Source organism: Liolophura sinensis, chromosome 1 (assembly GCF_032854445.1).
Source record: "Liolophura sinensis isolate JHLJ2023 chromosome 1, CUHK_Ljap_v2, whole genome shotgun sequence".
Taxonomy (NCBI): Eukaryota; Metazoa; Mollusca; class Polyplacophora; order Chitonida; family Chitonidae; genus Liolophura; species Liolophura sinensis.
In genome coordinates, this window is record NC_088295.1 from 2,831,815 (window position 1) to 2,852,370 (window position 20,556).

Below are 20,556 nucleotides of genomic sequence, written 5' to 3' on the forward strand. Positions count from 1 at the left end.
AAACTGACGTTAACTGTGACCAGGTTAATGGTATATCCGCGCATTCGCCAACCTACACATCCGGCCGTCTTGTCAGGGCAGGCGGACAAACGTTCACGGCACAATGCGAAGCTTCTCATACTGTGTTGATGTGTTTAACTAATCGAGCACTCTCATCTTACACATAGCTCTGGCTGCGCAATTTGAGAGTTTTCCCTGTGGCTGGTGATGTGAGTGTATACCAAAACCTCGCCCCGCGAACAGCCTGCACCTATCGCTGCTGAGTGCGGGCGTATCCAGTGTAACGGACGCTTGTGCTTCCCTGGTGGACTGCACATTACAGGATACGTAGTCACAGTCAAAAAACTTTCCTCTAAACCGCCCATCTTACCGGAAAGAACACTACAGATGTTTTAGTTGTAGCGTAGTTGTTGTACCCTAAACTTGAGCGCCAATCGATGGGAATAATTACAGCTTGTCAGTGTAATAAAGGTCAGATTTTATAAAAAAAACTGTAATAAATGTAACGCTGTAACGGAAGTACCGTGTAATCTGATTACCGTGTGATCACATAACAAACAACAGAGGTTGTCCGGATATTAACAAGCAGGCTTTTGTTTGACAATACATTTTACGTCACTGAAGAATTCAATTTTAGTTTGAACTATTAACATTTAAGGCAGTAGCAAAGTGATTGCTAAGGTATGGGTCTCTCTGTCCTGTGTCACAGTGTATAGTACTTGATTTCCTGCTCATGCTACATCATATAATACTGGTGTGGCAGCTGATGATGCTGCGGTTTACACAGTACTGATTACATAGCCATTTACTATCACCATCAATACTGTTTGCTTTCTTTGCCATAGTCCTGCAGCAGCATTACTGGTTAGACAATTGCTCTTCCTCACGATACAGCAAGATTATTGCTGATGGCAGGTTGCCTTTCCTCGCAACGGTGAAGCAGAACTGCCTATTGACAGCTGTCTTTCCTCGCAACGCTACAGCACTACTGCCTATTGACAGTTGTCTTTGCTCGCAACGCTACAGCATTACTGCTTACAGACAGTTGTCCTTCCTCACGATACAGCAGCATTACTGCTTACAGACAGCTGTCTTTCCTCCCGATTCTGCAGCATTAGTACTTACAGACAGCGTTCTTTCCTCACGATGCTTCAGCATTACTGCTTACAGACAGCTGTCTTTCCTCACGATGCAGTAGCATTACTGCTTACAGACAGTTGTCCTTCCTCCCTTAGCAGCAGCACTACTGCTTACGGAAAGCTGTCTTTCCTCATGATGCATCAGCATTACTGCTTACAAACAGCTGTCTTTCCTGACGATGCTTCACATTACTGCTTACAGACAGTTGTCTTTCCTCACGATGCATCAGCATTACTGCTTACAGACAGCTGTCTTTCCTCACGATGCGCCAGCATTCCTCCTTACAGACAGCAGAACTTCCTCACGTTGCTGAAGCATCCCTGCTTACAGACAGCTGTCTTTCCTCCAGATTCTGCAGCATTAGTACTTACAGACAGCGTTCTTTACTCACGATGCTGCAGCATTACTGCTTACAGACAGCGTTCTTTCCTGACGATGCTGCGGCATTAGTGCTTACAGACAGTTGTCTTTCCTCACGATGCATCAGCATTACTGCTTACAGACAGTTGTCCTTACTCACGATTCAGCAGCATTATTGCTTGTGGACAGTTGTCTTTCCTCACGATGCATCAGCATTACTGCTTACAGACAGTTGTCTTTCCTCACGATGCTTCAGGATTACTGCTTACAGACAGTTGTCTTCCCTCAAGATGCATTAGCATTACTGCCTACAGACAGCTGTCTTTCCTCACGATGCTGCAGCATTAGTGCTGACAGACAGCTGTCTTTCCTCACGATGTAATGGCATTAGCGCTTGTAAACAACTCACGTCTTTCCTCACGTTGCCGCACTAGACCTTACAGACAGCTATCTTTCCTCCCGATGCTGCAGTATTAGTGCTTACAGACAGCTGTCTTCCCTAACGATGCAGCAGCATTAATGCTTATATCTGTCTGTTCTTACTGGGCAGCAGGATTAGTGCTTACAGACAGCTGTCTTTCCTCACCATGCAGCAGTATTATGGTTTACAGACAATTGCCTTTCCTCACCATGCAGCAGTATTATGGTTTACAGACAATTGCCTTTCCTCACCACACCAGCTACTGCTTTGGGTTAGCGTATATGCACATGCAGGGGATCCAAATTATTAAATCATCAGTGGGGTCTCAACACATATTATCTACATAGACCAGTGTGAAGCTAGCTTGCCTTTCTTTTACAGCAATATTTGTGGACGGTAAAGGCATTTGTAGCTATCAAATACATTGGAGTGCTCAAAGGACGGTATCTTATAACGTTATGAAGCACTACTTTGAATCGAGACATGCCCTGTAGCTGCTGTTTACCTGTCCACCCGTACAGCACTGTCTTTACACCTAGCATTAACCGGTCTAGCCCTACCTGCGCCTCTCCTTTATGTCTTGTAGCTGCTGTTTACCTGTCCACCCTAAAGGCACTGTCTTCACACCTAACATTAACCGGTCCAGCCCTATCTGCGCATCTCCTTCCTGCTTTGTAGCTGCTGTTTACCTGTCCACCCTAACAGTGCTGTCTTCATACCTAACATTACCGGCCCCACCCAGCTCTACCTGCGCCTCTCCTTTCTGCCCTGTAGCTGCTGTTTTCTTGTCCACCTTAACAGTGCTGTCTTCACACCTAACATTACCGGCCCCACTCAGCCCTGCATGCGCATAAACCTTCATGTCTCGTAGCTGCTGTTTACCTGTCCAACCTAACGGCACTGTCTTCACACCTAACATTAACAGCCCCCACCCAGCTCTACCTGCGCCACTCCTTCATGCCCTGTAGCTGCTGTTTACCGGTCCACTTTAACGGCTCTGTCTTTACACCTAATATTAACAGCCCGGTCCAGCCCTACCTGCGCCTCTCCTTCATGCCCTGTAGCTGCTGTTTCAGATCCACACCGCCCAGGTAGGAGAAAGGTTTCTGTCCTGGTTTGTTCATAGCGGACAGCAGACCGTCTGGGATCTTGCCCTGTCCACTCTCTTTACTTCCGGAGTCCACGCCATTCCGTGAAGCAGGAATCGCCTGAAACAAAATAATGTTATCCGGTAAGAGCACAAGTAGGTACTTACGTTTTGTATTCGACCCACACGCAGGAATGGAAATCCGTCTTGTACATAGCACAAACAAGTATGCCATTAGTCGCTTTTAATCCCACCGGGAAGAAGCTTCATTGACGTCATTTTACTTTTTACCGACAACGTGGATGTCTTTCCAAATAAGTTAGTGACACTACAGCATTAGAACCAGTTACGGATTGTTTGCCTGAAATGTAAACATCCCGTCAGGCTGAGTCGTCCAGCTTCTATTTGATCGTCAACCTACATGTGGCGTCACACTCCATAAGGTCCCAGACTCGTACATTGCATGAGCGTCAACAATCAACCATTAGGGTAGCTACATGTCTAATAGAATAAACATAAATCGCAGGTTATAGCAGATTTTTACCATTATTTTATGATATGATATTAGTAAAGTACACGTTATGATGACGGTATAAAATACCAAGCTAGATGACAGAGGTGGCTTCAACCGACAACAACCATTCAAATGCCACCTGAAAATATTACTGGAACATATTATCTTACGTCCGATATTGTTTCTCTTTCAACCTACCCACGCTGCACATGATACATATAGTCTTCACATGTCAGACTGCTTCATTTATATGCATAATTTTAACACCAACAAATATATCAGCACGTGACGGCGGACAGGTGATTACATAGCCTTACATGGCAACCATATAACCAGTGGCAATTAGCACCTGTCTTGTCTGTATGGAGATCACGTGAACAGTCATACACCTTTTTAATCACTCATTCCACAACAGACTTATGTGTATAACTAAGTACGTCATTACCAAATTACACCAGTTTTAATAATCGTTATTGAAATTCAGTGTGCCTGAATTCACCCTTTAATTAGCTGGATCGACTTCTCTACCAATCTGTTGGGTAATGACGTTTTCAAACAGGTACATCGTCTACACAACTTATCTACAACCCTACAACAATATCTAATGACATTTTCAGTTCTTATCTACAACTTTGTACGGTAATGACGTTTTTACGACCCTAGTCCCTCACTGACTGTCAGGTACACCGTCTGCACATTTTATCTACAACACTGTACGGTAATGACATTTTTAGAGCCCAGTCCTTCATTCATTGTCAAGTACATCGTTTACACAGCTTATCTATAACTTTACACGGTCATGGCTTTTTTCATCTACATCTCTGTACGGTAATGACGCTCTTTGACAACTGGTCCTTCACTGATTATGTAAAATAACAGCTTAAACAAGCCTAAATGCTATTGGCTATAGGCCTATGATATAATCAGACTCTTTTATATCTATGTCTATGTCAATATGACTGAGGCCCTATGTCAGTAGGATTGTTTAATCCTGGTTTGTATGTTTTGTGCGGTGTTTTCCAGCTCCTTTTCTCAAAAACGTTCCCTCGGTCACATCAATATTTGTATGAGTGCAAACGATAAAGTGAACCCGAAGTACATCCATTCTAGATGATGAGCTTATGTACGAAGTCGATTGGAATGTAGGCATGCACAGGTGTAAATTAGAATGCAGACACATGCGGTGACAAATCGGTGAGGGGGAATGCATGATACATGTACATGTCTATTTATTAAATCTGTCAACCCTGGTATATGACATCTGATATCAGACACGTGCCACATGTCGTCTTAGGTAAGAGGTATAAACACTGTGTTAGTCAGAGATGACACGATCAGTTGTCTGGTAATGCATGTACATAGGATCTCGATCGCTCATAGATTAATACATATCTACAGACTTTAACTACGCTTATGATTATCTTCATAAACTCAATTCATCTGTTCGAGTAGAAATTAAATTTCACTGAAAAGAATGTTTTTAAAAGATATTTAAAATAAATTTCTCTTATAAAGAAAGGTTAACTACTTCAGTTATCGACGACTTATCTATTTCAACATCATAATGCGTTATCCCTGAACAAGTTCAACACCTAAGTTGGTTTTGCTGTACCAAGGCGACTGCAGTGGCTGAATCACAAGTTTAGGTCGGCTTATCTATCACCAAATCGTCGTTTACACACAATTCCCATTAAGTTTGGGAGCAGATTCCATCCCAGGGTGAGGCATCAGGTTTACGTGCACTCCCCGGACACATAACTGAACAAGATCGGATGTCGTCACAGCTGCTAAACTTTCTGTCCGATAAAAGTTATCTGTACAGTATACGGCGAGAAGTGACCTATACTGGTATCACAGATTTATTATCATTTGGAATGATCCCACTCCAAAACAATCTCAACATTCTCTTCGCACAGAGATGTATATTCCTGATAAACGTATACTCATAAGCATGGTGCCAAACATTTCTGCGGGGATCTGAAGCAGTCGTTGGAATTCGTAACATTTACACGTCATTTAAATAACTACATTCTTGGTAGCAAAGGTCCTAGGGCACATGACAGGGTATGCTTCCCGAGACAGATCTGCATCATGTATACAACATATGTACCGCCAGCCCGACTTGAGGGAGAATTCTCACACTGGGTAACAGACAGACTTGTACATGCTAAATATAGAGGGATCAGAGTTTACGACATTAGTCGTGGAGTACAACGTGTGAACGGGACAGTGGGACACACAACTGGCTCAGCAATTTGAACTCAGTATGGGGATTAGTGAGTGTTGTCAAACACGTGCCCGCATATTGTGGGGTAGTTGGGTTCCTTGAACAATACTGTCCCGTGAACAGAACCTATCCTGTTGAAGTCTCTACATGTACGTGTACCAGAGCTATGTTATAGACTAAAACAAACTCTCTCCACCTGACCGGTCTAACCCACTAACCTGCTAATACCTTTATTACGTGACGATCGTTATATATCCGTCATTCTCCGCTCAGATACTTTCATTGCATGACACACGGCACTGGCCCATGTCTACTAAGCCCCCCGCTCCCCACTCTTTCCCCTCCCCTCACCCGTACTTAACCGTTTGGTCTATACCAGATTTATCACGTATGTATAGTGTAGCCTATATGTTGATGTTCTGCAGAACTTCCTCGTGAACATGCTATTGAATCTCTCACGGCTATATTCAGCAACATGAAGCTGTGCACATCAACACAGGATACGTATGCACAAGATACGCTTATGCATACAACACAACAACTTCAACGCCTTAACATTAACTCCACGACCTGTACTAGAGAACTCTCTCGAAATTTCTCTCAAAATTGATCATGGACTAGAAAAAAAAGCCTACTGGTTATTAACTGGGTCGGAAGAGATTGGTGTGTCGCTAAGAAGGCTATGCCCACGACCACCTGTCAACTCGTCAAAGCCTGGCCGTCCTCCAACCAGCCTGTCATTTTAGTAAATAGACGACCAACCCTGTCAAACCTAGCTATATTGCAGAGTATCTAAAACACACACCAAATACAGTACAATCAAGCTAAGCCAACACATCTCTCATGAACGTGATGTCTACAGTGAGTGTGCAGACATCTTACAAAGCTTGATTCACACTAAATACAGCATTGTTAAGCTAAACCAACACATCTCTCATGAAAGCGATGTCTACAGTGAGTGTGCAGAGAAGATCTTACAAAACTTGATTCACACTAAATACAGCACAGTTAAGCTAAACCAACACATCTCTCATGAACGTGTTGTCTACAGTGAGTGTGCAGAGGTCTTACAAAGCTTGATTCACACTAAATACAGCACAGTTAAGCTAAACCAACACATCTCTCATGAACGTGTTATCTACAGTGAGTGTGCAGACATCTTACAAAGCTTGATTCACACTAAATACAGCACAGTTAAGCTAAACCAACACATCTCTCATGAACGCGTTGGCTGCAGTGAGTGTGCAGAGAAGATCTTATAAAGCTTGATTCACACTAAATACAGCATTGTTAAGCTAAACCAACACATCTCTCATGAACGTGTTGTCTACAGTGAGTGTGCAGAGGTCTACAGTGAGCGTGCAGAGTACAAAGCTTGATTCACACTAAATACAGCACAGTTAAGCTAAACCAACACATCTCTCATGAACCCGATGTCTACAGTGAGTGTGCAGAGATCTTACAAAGCTTGATTCACACTAAATACAGCACAGTTAAGCTAAACCAACACATCTCTCATGAACGGGTTGTCTACAGTGAGTGTGCAGAGGTCTTACAAAGCTTGATTCACACTAAATATAGCACAGTTAAGCTAAACCAACACATCTCTCATGAACGCAATGTATACAGTGAGTGTGCAGAGATCTTACAAAGCTTGATTCACACTAAATACAGCACAGTTAAGCTAAACCATCACATCTCTCATGAACGGGTTGGCTGCAGTGAGTGTGCAGAGGTCTTACAAAGCTTGATTCACACTAAATACAGCACAGTTAAGCTAAACCAACACATCTCTCATGAACGTGTTGTCTACAGTGAGTGTGCAGAGGTCTTACAAAGCTTGATTCACACTAAATACAGCACAGTTAAGCTAAACCAACATATCTCTCATGAACGCGTTGGCTGCAGTGAGTGTGCAGAGAAGATCTTATAAAGCTTGATTCACACTAAATACAGCACAGTTAAGCTAAACCAACACATCTCTCATGAACGTGTTGTCTACAGTGAGTGTGCAGAGGTCTTACAAAGCTTGATTCACACTAAATACAGCACAGTTAAGCTAAACCAACACATCTCTCATGAACACGCTGGCTGCAGTGAGTGTGCAGAGAAGATCTTACAAAGCTTGATTCACACTAAATATAGCACAGTTAAGCTATACCAACACATCTCTCATGAACGGGTTGACTGCAGTGAGTGTGCAGAGAAGATCTTATAAAGCTTGATTCACACTAAATACAGCACAGTTAAGCTAAACCAACACATCTCTCATGAACGGGTTGACTGCAGTGAGTGTGCAGAGAAGATCTTATAAAGCTTGATTCACACTAAATACAGCACAGTTAAGCGAAACCAACACATCTCTCATGAACGCGTTGGCTGCAGTGAGTGTGCAGAGATCTTACAAAACTTGATTCACACTAAATACAGCACAGTTAAGCTAAACCAACACATCTCTCATGAACGGGTTGTCTACAGTGAGTGTGCAGAGGTCTTACAAAGCTTGATTCACACTAAATACAGCACAGTTAAGCTATACCAACACATCTCTCATGAACGGGTTGACTGCAGTGAGTGTGCAGAGAAGATCTTATAAAGCTTGATTCGCACTAAATACAGCACAGTTAAGCTAAACCAATACATCTCTCATGAACGCGTTGACTGCAGTGAGCGTGCAGAGAAGATCTTATAAAACTTGATTTTCTTACTCAGGTATATTTAAATTTTACATTAACAGTGACAATTGCTCATGACAGTTGTAAACTACCATGACTGTTTTGGTTTTTTTATTGCTTAGTTGTTTTTTAGGTTTTTTGTTTAGCAAAATGAGAACCAAAATGGCATTAGCACAAAGTGAGACTCACAATTCCTTCCGTCATTGCCAACTGAAGAAAGGCCATAACGTCTTCCCAGGACTTAAACTGGTCCAAGAATTCGGGATCTTTAACGAGTTCTTCCATTAGATCTTGTGTCGACATCTTGAAAGCTTCCTAGCAGAATCCCTCAGCAACAAAATCACCCGTCTCGCATAGAAAAGGGTCACCAATAGGCACACTGTTGTCTCACGATGAACGGAACCTATGTTACAAGCTCAGCTGTCACACAATCGGAATTTCTGTTAGAAACTAAGTTACCTCACAACGCACGGAACCTCGCCGTCACTGTATAGTTGGTCAGTGTGACAAAGAACGGAATCTCGTATCACAAACTCAGTTGTCTCACCACAGCGGAATCTCAGAGCCACTAGTAGAACAGTATGACAAAGAACACAATCTCTATTATAAATTCAGTTGTCTCACTCAACACGGAATCTTTCTGTCACAAACGGAATGTTATAGGTAACGAAACTACTCTTTTAGTAGCTCGGCTGTTTCCCAGCAAGCCTGCTCTGTGCTAGGCTTGGCTTTCAAACGAAAAACAACTTTGTCCAAGCACAGTAGGACTTTTTCAGGGAGATGGAATCGGCAGTGTGACAGCTAGGCCGTTGTTTGCTTCGGCGTCCTGGATCTGATGTAGCACACACTCTGTCTGGTTAAGGCTGTGTTATCTGGGCGGGATTTGGCGGGATGTGAGGCAAGTGTTGACCAATCTCAACAGGCAACAAACATGTCACCGGATAGATAGGGCGTTTCCCCGGCTGTGTGTTCGGTGGTGCCACGTGTTAGCTATCAACAATGGCTATAGCGGGTCCCCAGGCCAGATCAAACTCTGCCCACAGGCAATAACAACCAGATAGTGTATAGGCCTGTCCGGAGAGTTAGGTAAATAGTAAGCAAGTGAGTTGAGTAAGCTTGGTGACCTTTGGTAAGGGGGTGTGAGGTGGACTAAAGGAATCCCACGCTGTGGTCGTATCCAGAGAGACAGGCTCAGTGCTCCTGTCATCACAGGACCTTCTCGCCCAGCTCACTGGTGTTTATTCTAAACAGTGGACTGACTGTACGGCACCTCAAAACCACAACAATACAGCCTTTCTCATTTTCGACAAGTGATTTCTGGAAGTAAGCAGGTCAGATATGGACGCCTGATTAATACTGTACCACACAACATAGCCTGGTAGAAAGCATTTCCCAGAGCTGGGTGTAGAACAGCTGTCAATCTCAGACAGAGCTATGCGACAATAACATACATGTAGCCGTCGGCTCTATGCGGACAGGTTAATCCGGACTGCCAGTGTAGAGAGACTACTGATGGAACCCGCTGCTCTACAAGCTCTGGTTCTCATGTCACTACCGCAGAGAATGGCCGGTCAGAATTACATCACTGTTTAAGTGAGCTGTCTTGTTTTCTATTTAGCGACGACACGATCTGGGACAAAGTACTATATATAATGTACAAGGGAAGACGGCCCAATTTACTTTACTTGTTGACAACATGTATTTGTTAATTAGTTCGAAATAACTAGGTATTTTATACTCTGCAGCACTTGGTGTTGTGATTATGCGTGTAACGTGCGTGTAGAGGCCCTCATTGACGTGAAGCCTGACAGGTTTTTAGCGACCTGTACAGATCGATTCTGCTAACATGGAGTGTCAGCTGACGTCCATTGGTCTACATAATCGGTACGTCTTAATTTTTTTTTCAATTTGACTTTGTAACGGGACGTATGTAGTCAATGCTGTGGATCGACCAAATGCCACACGGGCTATAAATCTATCTACTGCACCTGTGTGTAGACTATACGATACGTGGAACAGTGAACAAGTAATGAATCGTGCATTGACATCAGTATCGTGGTTTTGAACAGACGATCTAGCGGATTCCCCACTCAAGCTTTTAAGTTGATAAACACAACGGTATAAAACTGAATGTCGTCAGGACAGAATCGTGCTATTCAACTAAGCATGCAAACTGTCACGTGGTCGTCCATTTTGTCGTAAGATGGGTTACAATCTACGTCTGTGCTCAAGATGACAGCCCGAATATTTACGAAAAACATAACACACAAAAGTACGGAGTCTCTAAGCGGATATTTCCATCCTTTAATATTTAATGTCAAAGAAAATATAGTTAAAATAAAAATCTTCGCCATTATGTTAGTTTATTTATAAATATACAAACTATTTTTTGACATAAATATTAAAAAAACAAACATGGAAATGTCTGCTTACGGCACCGTACGACAGCCCTATACAGTGTAAAAACAGAATAACACGCGACAGTGTCACCCAGTAATTGTTATCCTTCAGTATGACTCAGTGCGCGAAAATGACCTGTCCCAATCTCACCGAGTAGGCACCTCTTAGCTGCTGTTAGATCTGACCCATCCCGGGACCACGCGTCATAGCTTATGGTAAGACGTGGGCCTACATAACTGCCACAACTAAGCCCACCAGTATCTACATGTATTTCTTTAGCTCCAGTTTACCACTAGTCACGTGGACGTGTAACTATGTACCATTACTAAGATTAAACCGCCCCTACATCTATTGGACCGATATATCACCATATTATATAATCATTATCACCAAACGCCTTTATTTCCTAAATACAAAACATGGTGCCGTTCTGCTGATGTCATAGTCCGCCTTTAGGTTCCACGTACAGGTAACCTATTTAGTGACGCCTGTAATCTGGTGCTATCGTGCACTGTGTAAACATATACACGTAGATTCACGACAAAATTCATATTCGTACGACAAGGTTGGAAACGGGGTTGGGGAAAAATGGCTATGTGTGGCGTACTGGAATGGCGCTCTAACACAACCAGAGGGTGAAGAAATGATAATCCGGTATATTTCCGGATTGTCAGCTCAAAGATAGGCTTTCGAGCTAAGCAGATCTTCCTTTTAATCAAGCTAGCGCTATCCGACGTCATCTACCTTGATTTACTGAGCCATATTAACGCTTCAAAACCTTGAACTTTCGTTCATAAATTTGCATGATTCATGATCCAATCAGATTCCACCTGACACTGGCAGGAGCTCAAAGCAACAGGGATGTGACTTAGTGAGAAATATGCGGTGAATGAAATAAATTTATTTCACACGAGACGAAGAAGTGCTAGCGCAAAAATAACTCCCTGCACACTGAAGTTTATCAGGGCAACCACCAAAGGTCATTTTAAGGCAAAATAGGTTAGACAGAAATAAGGGACGAAACTACAACATCGATCGGCTGTTCGGCCTCTGGATATCACATGTACTGCCTGATAACCAGTCTTAGCACTGCTTATTGCAATTGTATCATGTTGTGTCCAGGAATAAATCGGATCCGCATTGATTCGAAACAAGGAAATACACATTCGGATGGGGCGATCAATGATTGGCTGAAAATGCCCTGGCGGCAATGCAACTAACTGTCGAAAGAGTTGGACTTTTGTATGTACGATGAGGCAAGGATGACTACGAAGCCTACAGCAAGTATCAACCTTGCTGACAGCATGATGGGTAAAAACAGCCAATTGGTAAACTTCTACTTCGTGTTCCACGAATAACGACACAAGTAAATTATATGGGCGATTAGATCATCCTATTTTTGTGCCTTGGTAGACCTACTCTTTAATTGGAAACTACATTCTCGAAAGAACCCCTATATGAACGAGACTTCGATAGTTCTGGCAAGAAGTTATCAGCCATTCGCGCAGGGATGTTCGTCACAAAAATGGAACAGCATTCTTGAAAAAAATTGCACCTGTAGCAAAGTGAAAAATAATGAACGAAAGAAGTAGAATTAGTTTTGTTTTAGAATTTTTAATACAATTCAAGCCAATGGCTTACCCGACCGAAACAGGTCTGTTGCTATGATTTCTTCTCTCAGGGAATAATATCAAAAAGCAAAAGCAGGCGTACATGTTTTTGGTCAAACTTCCGAACCTGGTTCGCCATTCTGGCAAAGACAGCGCATACTTGTGTGAAAGGTTTGGTACATATCGCCTATATCTATATCCCATGACCACCACGTACATACAATGTATGAAACAAAATCAGTATGCTGTCTGTTGTCGTGCAAATAATATAAGATATGGTATAAAATATACCTGTTGGCATTCCCATAGTACCTTTATCTGTTGACATTAACGTAATATGTACACTTGTTGACATTCCCATAATATCTATACCTGTTGACATTCCCATAATACACACACGTGTTGACTTTGTCATAACACCTATCAAAAAGTATATACGCACATTTTATTTACATTCTCATAATACGCACACGTATTGACATTCCCATAATACCTATACCTGTTGACACTCCCATAACACTCAAACGTATTGACATTCGTATAATGCGTATATCTGTTGACCTTCCCCTAATACACATACTCATTGACATTTCCTACATGTGTACTATAATACCTATACCTGTACACAAGCTGTTGACTTTCCTATATCACCTACCTGTTCGTCTTCTCTTTTCTGGCGCCAAGCCCCGGGCACCGGTCCGCTGGGTATGGGAGGAGGCGGAGGTGGAGGAGGTGGGGGTGGTGGTGCTGGGGCCGCTGGAACCGCCTTGGATTCTGGGACAGAAGGTTCTTCTTGAGCTTCTGGTACCGGGGGTGGTTGCGGCAAAGGTTCTGCGGGTGGGGGTGGTTGAACGGTTATTAATGGTGAGCTTTGCACTGGGTCTGGCCGGCTGGGCTGGGACTGGCTCTGACTCGGGGAGAAATGGCTGCTACCGTCGGACGTCGGCTGGAATTTGGAAACATTGTCCTGTGAAAATGGTCTAGCTACTTGAGTTTGGTAATCGTCAGTAAATGGTCTAGATGCAGGCTGATTGCCACTGCCGAACGGCCGGTAAACTGAGTCCTCGTAATTGGGTGCAGCCACATTTGGCGTCTGCCTGAATGATGCCGAAGAGGACGGGGTGAAGGTGACAGAGGACGTGGACAGCTGAGGTGCTGGCTGAGGAGCTTGCTGGAACTCTCGCTCGTCGTAGAGGGAGCGTCCGCCGAAGTCGCTGTGAGCTGGGGGCTGACCGTACCGTCGGGGCAGGGTGTTGGAGTAGCCGCTGTAGTTAGTTTCAGTCGTGGCGTTGTAACGGCCAGGGGGACTACCAAAACTTTGCTGTCTTCCAAGGCTGTTTTGGAGGCCGTAATTATCTGAAATACCATAATTATCTGACCTGCCAAATGAATCCTGGCGTCCGTATGCATCCTGCCTGATTTGGGGGTCCTGGTGTCCGTATGCATCCTGCCTGATTTGGGGGTCCTGGCGCCCGTACGTATCCTGTCTACCTTGTGCATCCTGGCGACCGTAGACATTCTGCCTTGAATGGGAGTCCTGGCGACCGTAGTCATCGTAACGTCCGAACTGATCGGGAGCGCGGCGGCTGGGAGCGCCGAAGTCTGTCACCCCTGGAGCCACCTTGATGGTGGGGTCGTTATATGCCATGCTCCAAGGGTCTCTGTCATAGTAGTCATAAGAGGAGGAGGAAGGTGGGTACCCCCGAGAGGCCCCAGGGGAGAAGGTCGCCTGACTGGTGGGCTGATAGCCACGGGACTGTGGCTGGGAATAGCTAGATGTTTGCTGCTGCACTGGTTGTGGAGCAAATCTTTGCGTTGGTGGTGAGAAAGGTGCTTGTCTTTGTTGTGGCTGTTGGTTGTATCTTTGCTGTGGGCTATCTCTGTAGACGCTGTCGTACGAGGGTGGGGCGGGGCTGTTGGAGTACGGCCCGCCGTACCGACCATAATCCTGAGACTGCGAGGCCGCAGGGGTGCGACTGGGGCCCACCTGAAACGATGGCGCCTGGTAACTCTGTTGTTGGTAGTTTGGAGAGATGTTATAGGAGAAGGGATCGTTGGTGACGGGCGTAAAGGGTGATGAGGTCGGGATAGGAACAGCACCTCCCCTGGGGCAACAAAACAGATGTAACAATAGATTAAACAACGGACGAATAATGTACATTTACTGACAACTTTACCTCTGTATTATAAGAGCATTTTATGTGAGAGTCTATTACTGGCAAATTCTAAACGTCATCATGTTTTTCTTTGGGAAAACCTATGACTGTTTTACATCCGAACCACCTGAAGAGAAGGGAAATAATCTGTTCCAAACCGAGCGCATATAATTTATCACAAGGATTATTCCCCCTTAAATTCGCTGCACAGATAGGGGTAGTACTTACTTTCGAATAGTTAACTGTAAAATATTGGTTGCTCTGCGAATTATCTCCTGGCCTTCCACGTGACTGAGATTACCCGCATTCACATTTCCTATTTTGAGAATGACGTCTCCAGGAGAGAGTCCATGTGAAGCCACACTTCCCGGGGTGACCTGGGAAAAGCATATGTATAGATTATACAAGGTCTGTACCTTTTACAAGGGGGTCTCAAGCTTTCAGTCATAAATTCTACAACTATGAAAACTAAAACATGACAACCATTTTTCTAAATGCGGGTGTTTCAGAGCCTTAAAATTACCTACTGCTTTTCGCTATCATTTGCTGGACTATTTTGCTGGACTTCGTCTTATTTCATGCCAACAACTCAAATCACAACTTGTGATATGTAGGCTGCGTTTATAAACACTTTGCTTTGTGGAAAGATAGATTCACACGCCAACACGTACATAGTGCACATTTTGTTACTCCAAGGAGGCAAGTAAAGGTTGTGTAAAGTTACGATTGTCAGTGCGTCAGTTTTATTCTCTACTGTCCTCTGTCTTACATTTCAAATCCTACGCCGATGTGTGTTAGATTTCATATTCATCCTCATATGTGTCAGATGTTATATCTACCCTCACACGTGTCACATTTCACACCTAACCTCACATGTGTCACATTTCACATCTACCCTCACACGTGTCACATTTCACACCTAACCTCACATGTGTCACATTTCACATCTACCCTCACACGTGTCACATTTCACATATACCCACACATTGGCCACATTTCACACCTAACCTCACACGTGTCACATTTCACATCTACCCTCACATGTGCCACATTTCACATACACCCTCACATGTGCCACATTTCATATATACCCACACATTTGCCACATTTCACATCTACCTTCACACGTGTCACATTTCACATCTACCCTCACATGTGTCACATTTCATATATACCCACACATTTGCCACATTTCACATCTACCCTCACATGTGTCACATTTCATATATACCCACACATTTGCCACATTTTATATCTACCTTCACATATGTCACATATCATATATACCCTCACGTGTCACATTTCATAATCATCCTCATATGCGTTACATTCACATCTGCCCTCACGTGTCTCACATCGAACCTCACATGTGTCACCTTTAACATCTACCCTCACATGTGTCACATTTCACACCTTTCCTCATGTGTCTCACATTTCACATCTGCGTCGTATCTGTCACATTTCATATCTACCCTGACGTGTCACATTTCATATCTTCAACCATAACATTGAAAAGACACAAACCATAATGTCGAAGGAGATACAACAATAATATCTGGGGAAACAAAATAACACAACCATAACATCAGTGAAGAGACAACCATGACATCGGAGGAGATACAACCAGATCATCAGAGGAGACACGACCATGACATAGGAGAAAGTACAATTATATCATCGCAGGACACACGACCATGAAGAGACACGACATTGACATCGGAGGAGACACAACCATGATATCGGAGGAGATACAACCACGACATCGGAGGAGGTACAACCATGGCATCGCAGGAGATACAACCATGATATCGGAGGAAGCACAATCATGATATCGGATGAGATACAACCATGACATCGTAGGAGGTACAACCATGGCATCGCAGGAGATACAACCATGATATCGGAGGAGACACAACCACGACATCAGAGGAGACACAACCATGATATCGGAGGAAATACAACCATCACTTCGGAGGAGGTACAAGCATAGCATCGGAGGGGATACAACTACAATATCGGAAGAGATACATTATACTGTAAAATCAAGTACAAAAATGTTTAATTAATTAAACATCAATTATTAACTCGACATAACAGAGTGTAGCCAATCACCCAACATAACAGAGTGTCACCAATCACCCGACATAACAGTGTGTAACCAATCACTCGACATAACAGAGTGTAATCAATCACCCGACATAACAGAGTGTAACCAATCACCCGACAAAACAGAGTGTAACCAATCACCCGACATAACAGAGTGTAACCAATCACCCAACATAACAGAGCGTAAACATCACCCGACACAACAGAGCGTAACCAATCACCGACACAACAGTGTGTAACCAATCACTCGATATAACAGAGTGTAACCAATCACCCGACATAACAGAGTGTAACCATTCACCTGACATAACAGAGGGTTACCAATCACGCCACTTAACAGAGTACAACCAATCACCTGAAATAACAGCATGTAACCAATCACTCGACATAACAGAGTGTAACCAATCACGCGACATAACAGAGTGTAACCAATCACCCGACATAACAGAGTTTAACCAGTCACCCGACATAGAAGAGTGTAACTAATCACCCGACATAACAGAGTCTAACCAATCACCCGACATGACAAAGTGTAACCAATCACCCGACATAACAGAGTGTAACCAATCACCCGACATAACAGAGTGTAACTATTCACCGACATATCAGAGCCTAACCAATCACCCGAAATAACAGTGTAAGGAATCACGCGACATAACAGATTGTTACCAATCACCCGACATAACAGGGTGTAACTAATCACGCCACAGAACAGAGTGTAGCCAATCATGCGACATAACAGCATGTAACCAAAGACGCGACAATACAGGGTGTAACCAATCACGCGACATAACAGAGAGGAACCAATCATGCGACATAACAGCATGTAACCAAAGACGCGACAATACAGGGTGTAACCAATCACGCGACATAACAGAGAGTAACCAATCACGCGACATAATAGAATGCAACACATTACGCGACATAACAGAGTGTAACCAATCACACGACATAAAAGAGTGCAACCAATCACGTCACATATCAGAACATACCCAATCAGGCAATATAACAGGCTGTAACCAATCACACCACATTAGCGGGTGTAACCAATCATGCGACATAAAAGAGCGTTACCAAAGAATAAATTGATGTCAGGGGTTATGTGAAAAAGTATATCAACAACAATTTATTAGTATGAGGAGCGGTGAAGAAGTTTCACTACTATTATATATCCAAAATGTCCACAGAATGGAGAAAATGAGACAAATCGCATTTAAACCGTTAATTTTGAATCACTGGTTTCGTTGAGCTCATACAAATGACTACCGGGTAAGTGATTATAAAATAATGTGAAAAGATATTCATACCATTTCTTACAATAATTACCAAGCTTAATACGTTTTCTAGTATTAACTAGAGATATTTTCATATCCAAAAGTACATGATGGATTGATGGGGCATGTCCTTTCGTGGGTCACGTGATGAATTAACACCGTGCAGTGACAAGTGCTTGGTTGGATACAAACAATACTATCTCGACTTAAGACACAAACCACTTTGTATGTTTTCGATACGCAAGTCGCAATTTTTTCTCACTGGTTTGTTTGTCTCTGTAAATACCAGCTGACATTTGTTTTTAAGATCTATAAATTTCTTGTAAAGAAAGAGAGGCAGTCAAGTGATGTCAGATGTTATTTATCTGGGTGGTGTACTTCTCGTGGCTGGGCCGCACTGCAGTGGCCACCCCGCGTGTTCACATCTGTGCTGAACATGTGCTATTATTTCCTGTGACAACCGAATTAAATGTTAGGCCAGGAATAATGTTTGGGGACAGGTTTTTTAAGGACCGATGCTTAGTGAGGAATGAAGCAGCCACGCGACCTTGCCTCCCCCACACGTATGGACCACGACCTTGCTAACTTGGCTGATTTACTACCAGCTAACACGTGTATAGTTCTCTCAGACTGGCTTACGGTGTCGCTGTTATCTATGTGGTTTACACGTCCCGGCCCCATCCCGGCGGGGCACGTAGAGGCTCTTGTGGGGGGCAGGGTTCTCATACCCTGCTGTATATTACCGTATCACGTTACCTGACGTATCACATCTCTTCCGTCACTCCATTTAAACACCATCATTTCACATTTTAACTTCATTTCTCTGTTTTATATGATACCCGTAGGCTCTTCTGTATTTTCTACTGTAACAACTTCTAATGGAAAAATATATGAAGGCTACAAATAATTTTCTAAGCAAAGAAATACCAGTATGGAAAGGCCTAACCTACTCTTATTTACACATTATTTTGACACACTATTACATTATAAACCTGCGAAGAACAATGATGGCACATAAAACGATTAATAGAACGAGCTGAGATATACCATGGTAAGTATCTAAGAAAGCCTGGTTACAGGTAACCCGCCTGATCGGTATGTATGGTAGTCCGTATGAGGTGTCATGGCGGACTGTACCAGATATTATGTGTTTACAGAATGCATTTCTCACCCTCTGTACTGCCATGGGCATGTTAAACTCGCTCCCGCCCTGGAGACGAAAACCCCAGGGTACGTCCTCGCTCGAACGTTGAAGCCAGATCGTCTCCATTGTCACCCAGATCTTGACAATCGGAGAACCGGAATCCTTGGAACAGACGATTAAAAGTTTTCCCAAAAGTTAGCCGGCCTTGGAGACGGGCCTAGCGAGGTAGCGCTGTACCGGTACTGGGCCTCTCTTTCCAACACCCGACAAAAATAGAAACTTCTCCGTTACTTTGGCAACGGATTCCAGTGGCGTCGAAATGTGCTCTGCTCTTCACAGGAGAGCAATTACTAAACTGGTCTGTTATATTCCATATACTAGAGCACTGCAAGCATGTCTAACGGCACCATGTAGCGGTATAAATAGACATGTACATCATTTCAGGTTTGCGTCATTTGTAGAGGAAAACAGAGAGAGAGAGAGAAAGAACTTTGGCATGACATGTTACAGAGCTGTGCAGTCTGTCGTGTAATATCCCTCGTTACTCGGAGTCTTAATGACCCTGTTTACAGGAGTCTAGAACGTTGATCCAGCAGTACAGGCTCTATGTGATATATCAGATGTGTAATAATTATTACTTTGTATCACACTATTGGATCATTTGGAAAACATAAACCATATTAATATGTAACCAAACTATTAGAATCAAATTTGGGATTATAGGTGAAGACAGTGTGACATCTGTAAGCCTGATCAAAGTAAAAATCTTAAGCGCCCCGCACAACTTCGCTGCTTTATTATTAATTGTGACAGAAGAATTATCGCCGTAATTATATATATATATGTATGTAATAAACTAACTTGGACAAACAAGTTGACAATGTTAAAATAGGATTATTCACAATATGAAAAAGTTGAAGATGTGGAACCACTGCTCACATAAAATATTACATGTTAACGGATTTTGGGACGCAAATGGAAGTGTATATATGTACATGTAGTACTGATAAAAGAAAGGTTAAGTTGTCATAATTGGCTTAGTGTTTTATAATGTGATGTTTAGTTAAACATAAGTGCTGACCCCCCCCCCCCCCCCCGCCGACCCCACCCACCGTCCACACACACATGGATCTTGTCTGTTCGTTAAGTAAAGTATATGGCACTGTTATTAGGATGTGTAAGTTAGCTCCAGTGTCTGAAAATGTAATTGGCTGGGGTGGCATTTAGTTGTATTCCGCTGAGCATCGTATATATATTTCCCAAACACAAGCGATAATTATCTGTATCTAACTTCATTGCATTTTCAGATGGAGAGTCATCTAAGCGTGGGTGCGTGTTGTAAACTCCGGCGCTGAAGAAACGGCTCGGAAGGAAGTTTGGTAAATCCTGGAAGTTAGCCGTCGGCTGTGAACGCCTGGATCATCTCACTATATCATATACAC

General features: G+C 43.2%; 1 protein-coding gene across 6 annotated transcripts in view; it reads right to left on the reverse strand.

Moving 5' to 3' along the window:
- Nucleotides 1-19,407, reverse strand: part of LOC135461412 (trithorax group protein osa-like) — a 28,359-nt gene extending 8,952 nt beyond the window's left edge. Inside the window, exons 1-4 of one of the 6 annotated variants that reach the window (XM_064738497.1) lie at nucleotides 19,142-19,407; nucleotides 14,819-14,967; nucleotides 13,090-14,539; nucleotides 2,960-3,129 (exon numbers count right to left, since the gene is read on the reverse strand). In XM_064738497.1, coding sequence (XP_064594567.1) covers nucleotides 2,960-3,129; nucleotides 13,090-14,539; nucleotides 14,819-14,967; nucleotides 19,142-19,240 — 1,868 coding nt within the window. In that variant the 5' untranslated portion in view covers nucleotides 19,241-19,407. The remainder of the gene's footprint in view (nucleotides 1-2,959; nucleotides 3,130-13,089; nucleotides 14,540-14,818; nucleotides 14,968-19,141) is intronic. The other 5 variants (XM_064738495.1, XM_064738494.1, XM_064738499.1 and 2 more) reach the window with 5 other exon arrangements.
- Between the last annotated feature and the right edge of the window lie 1,149 nt (nucleotides 19,408-20,556).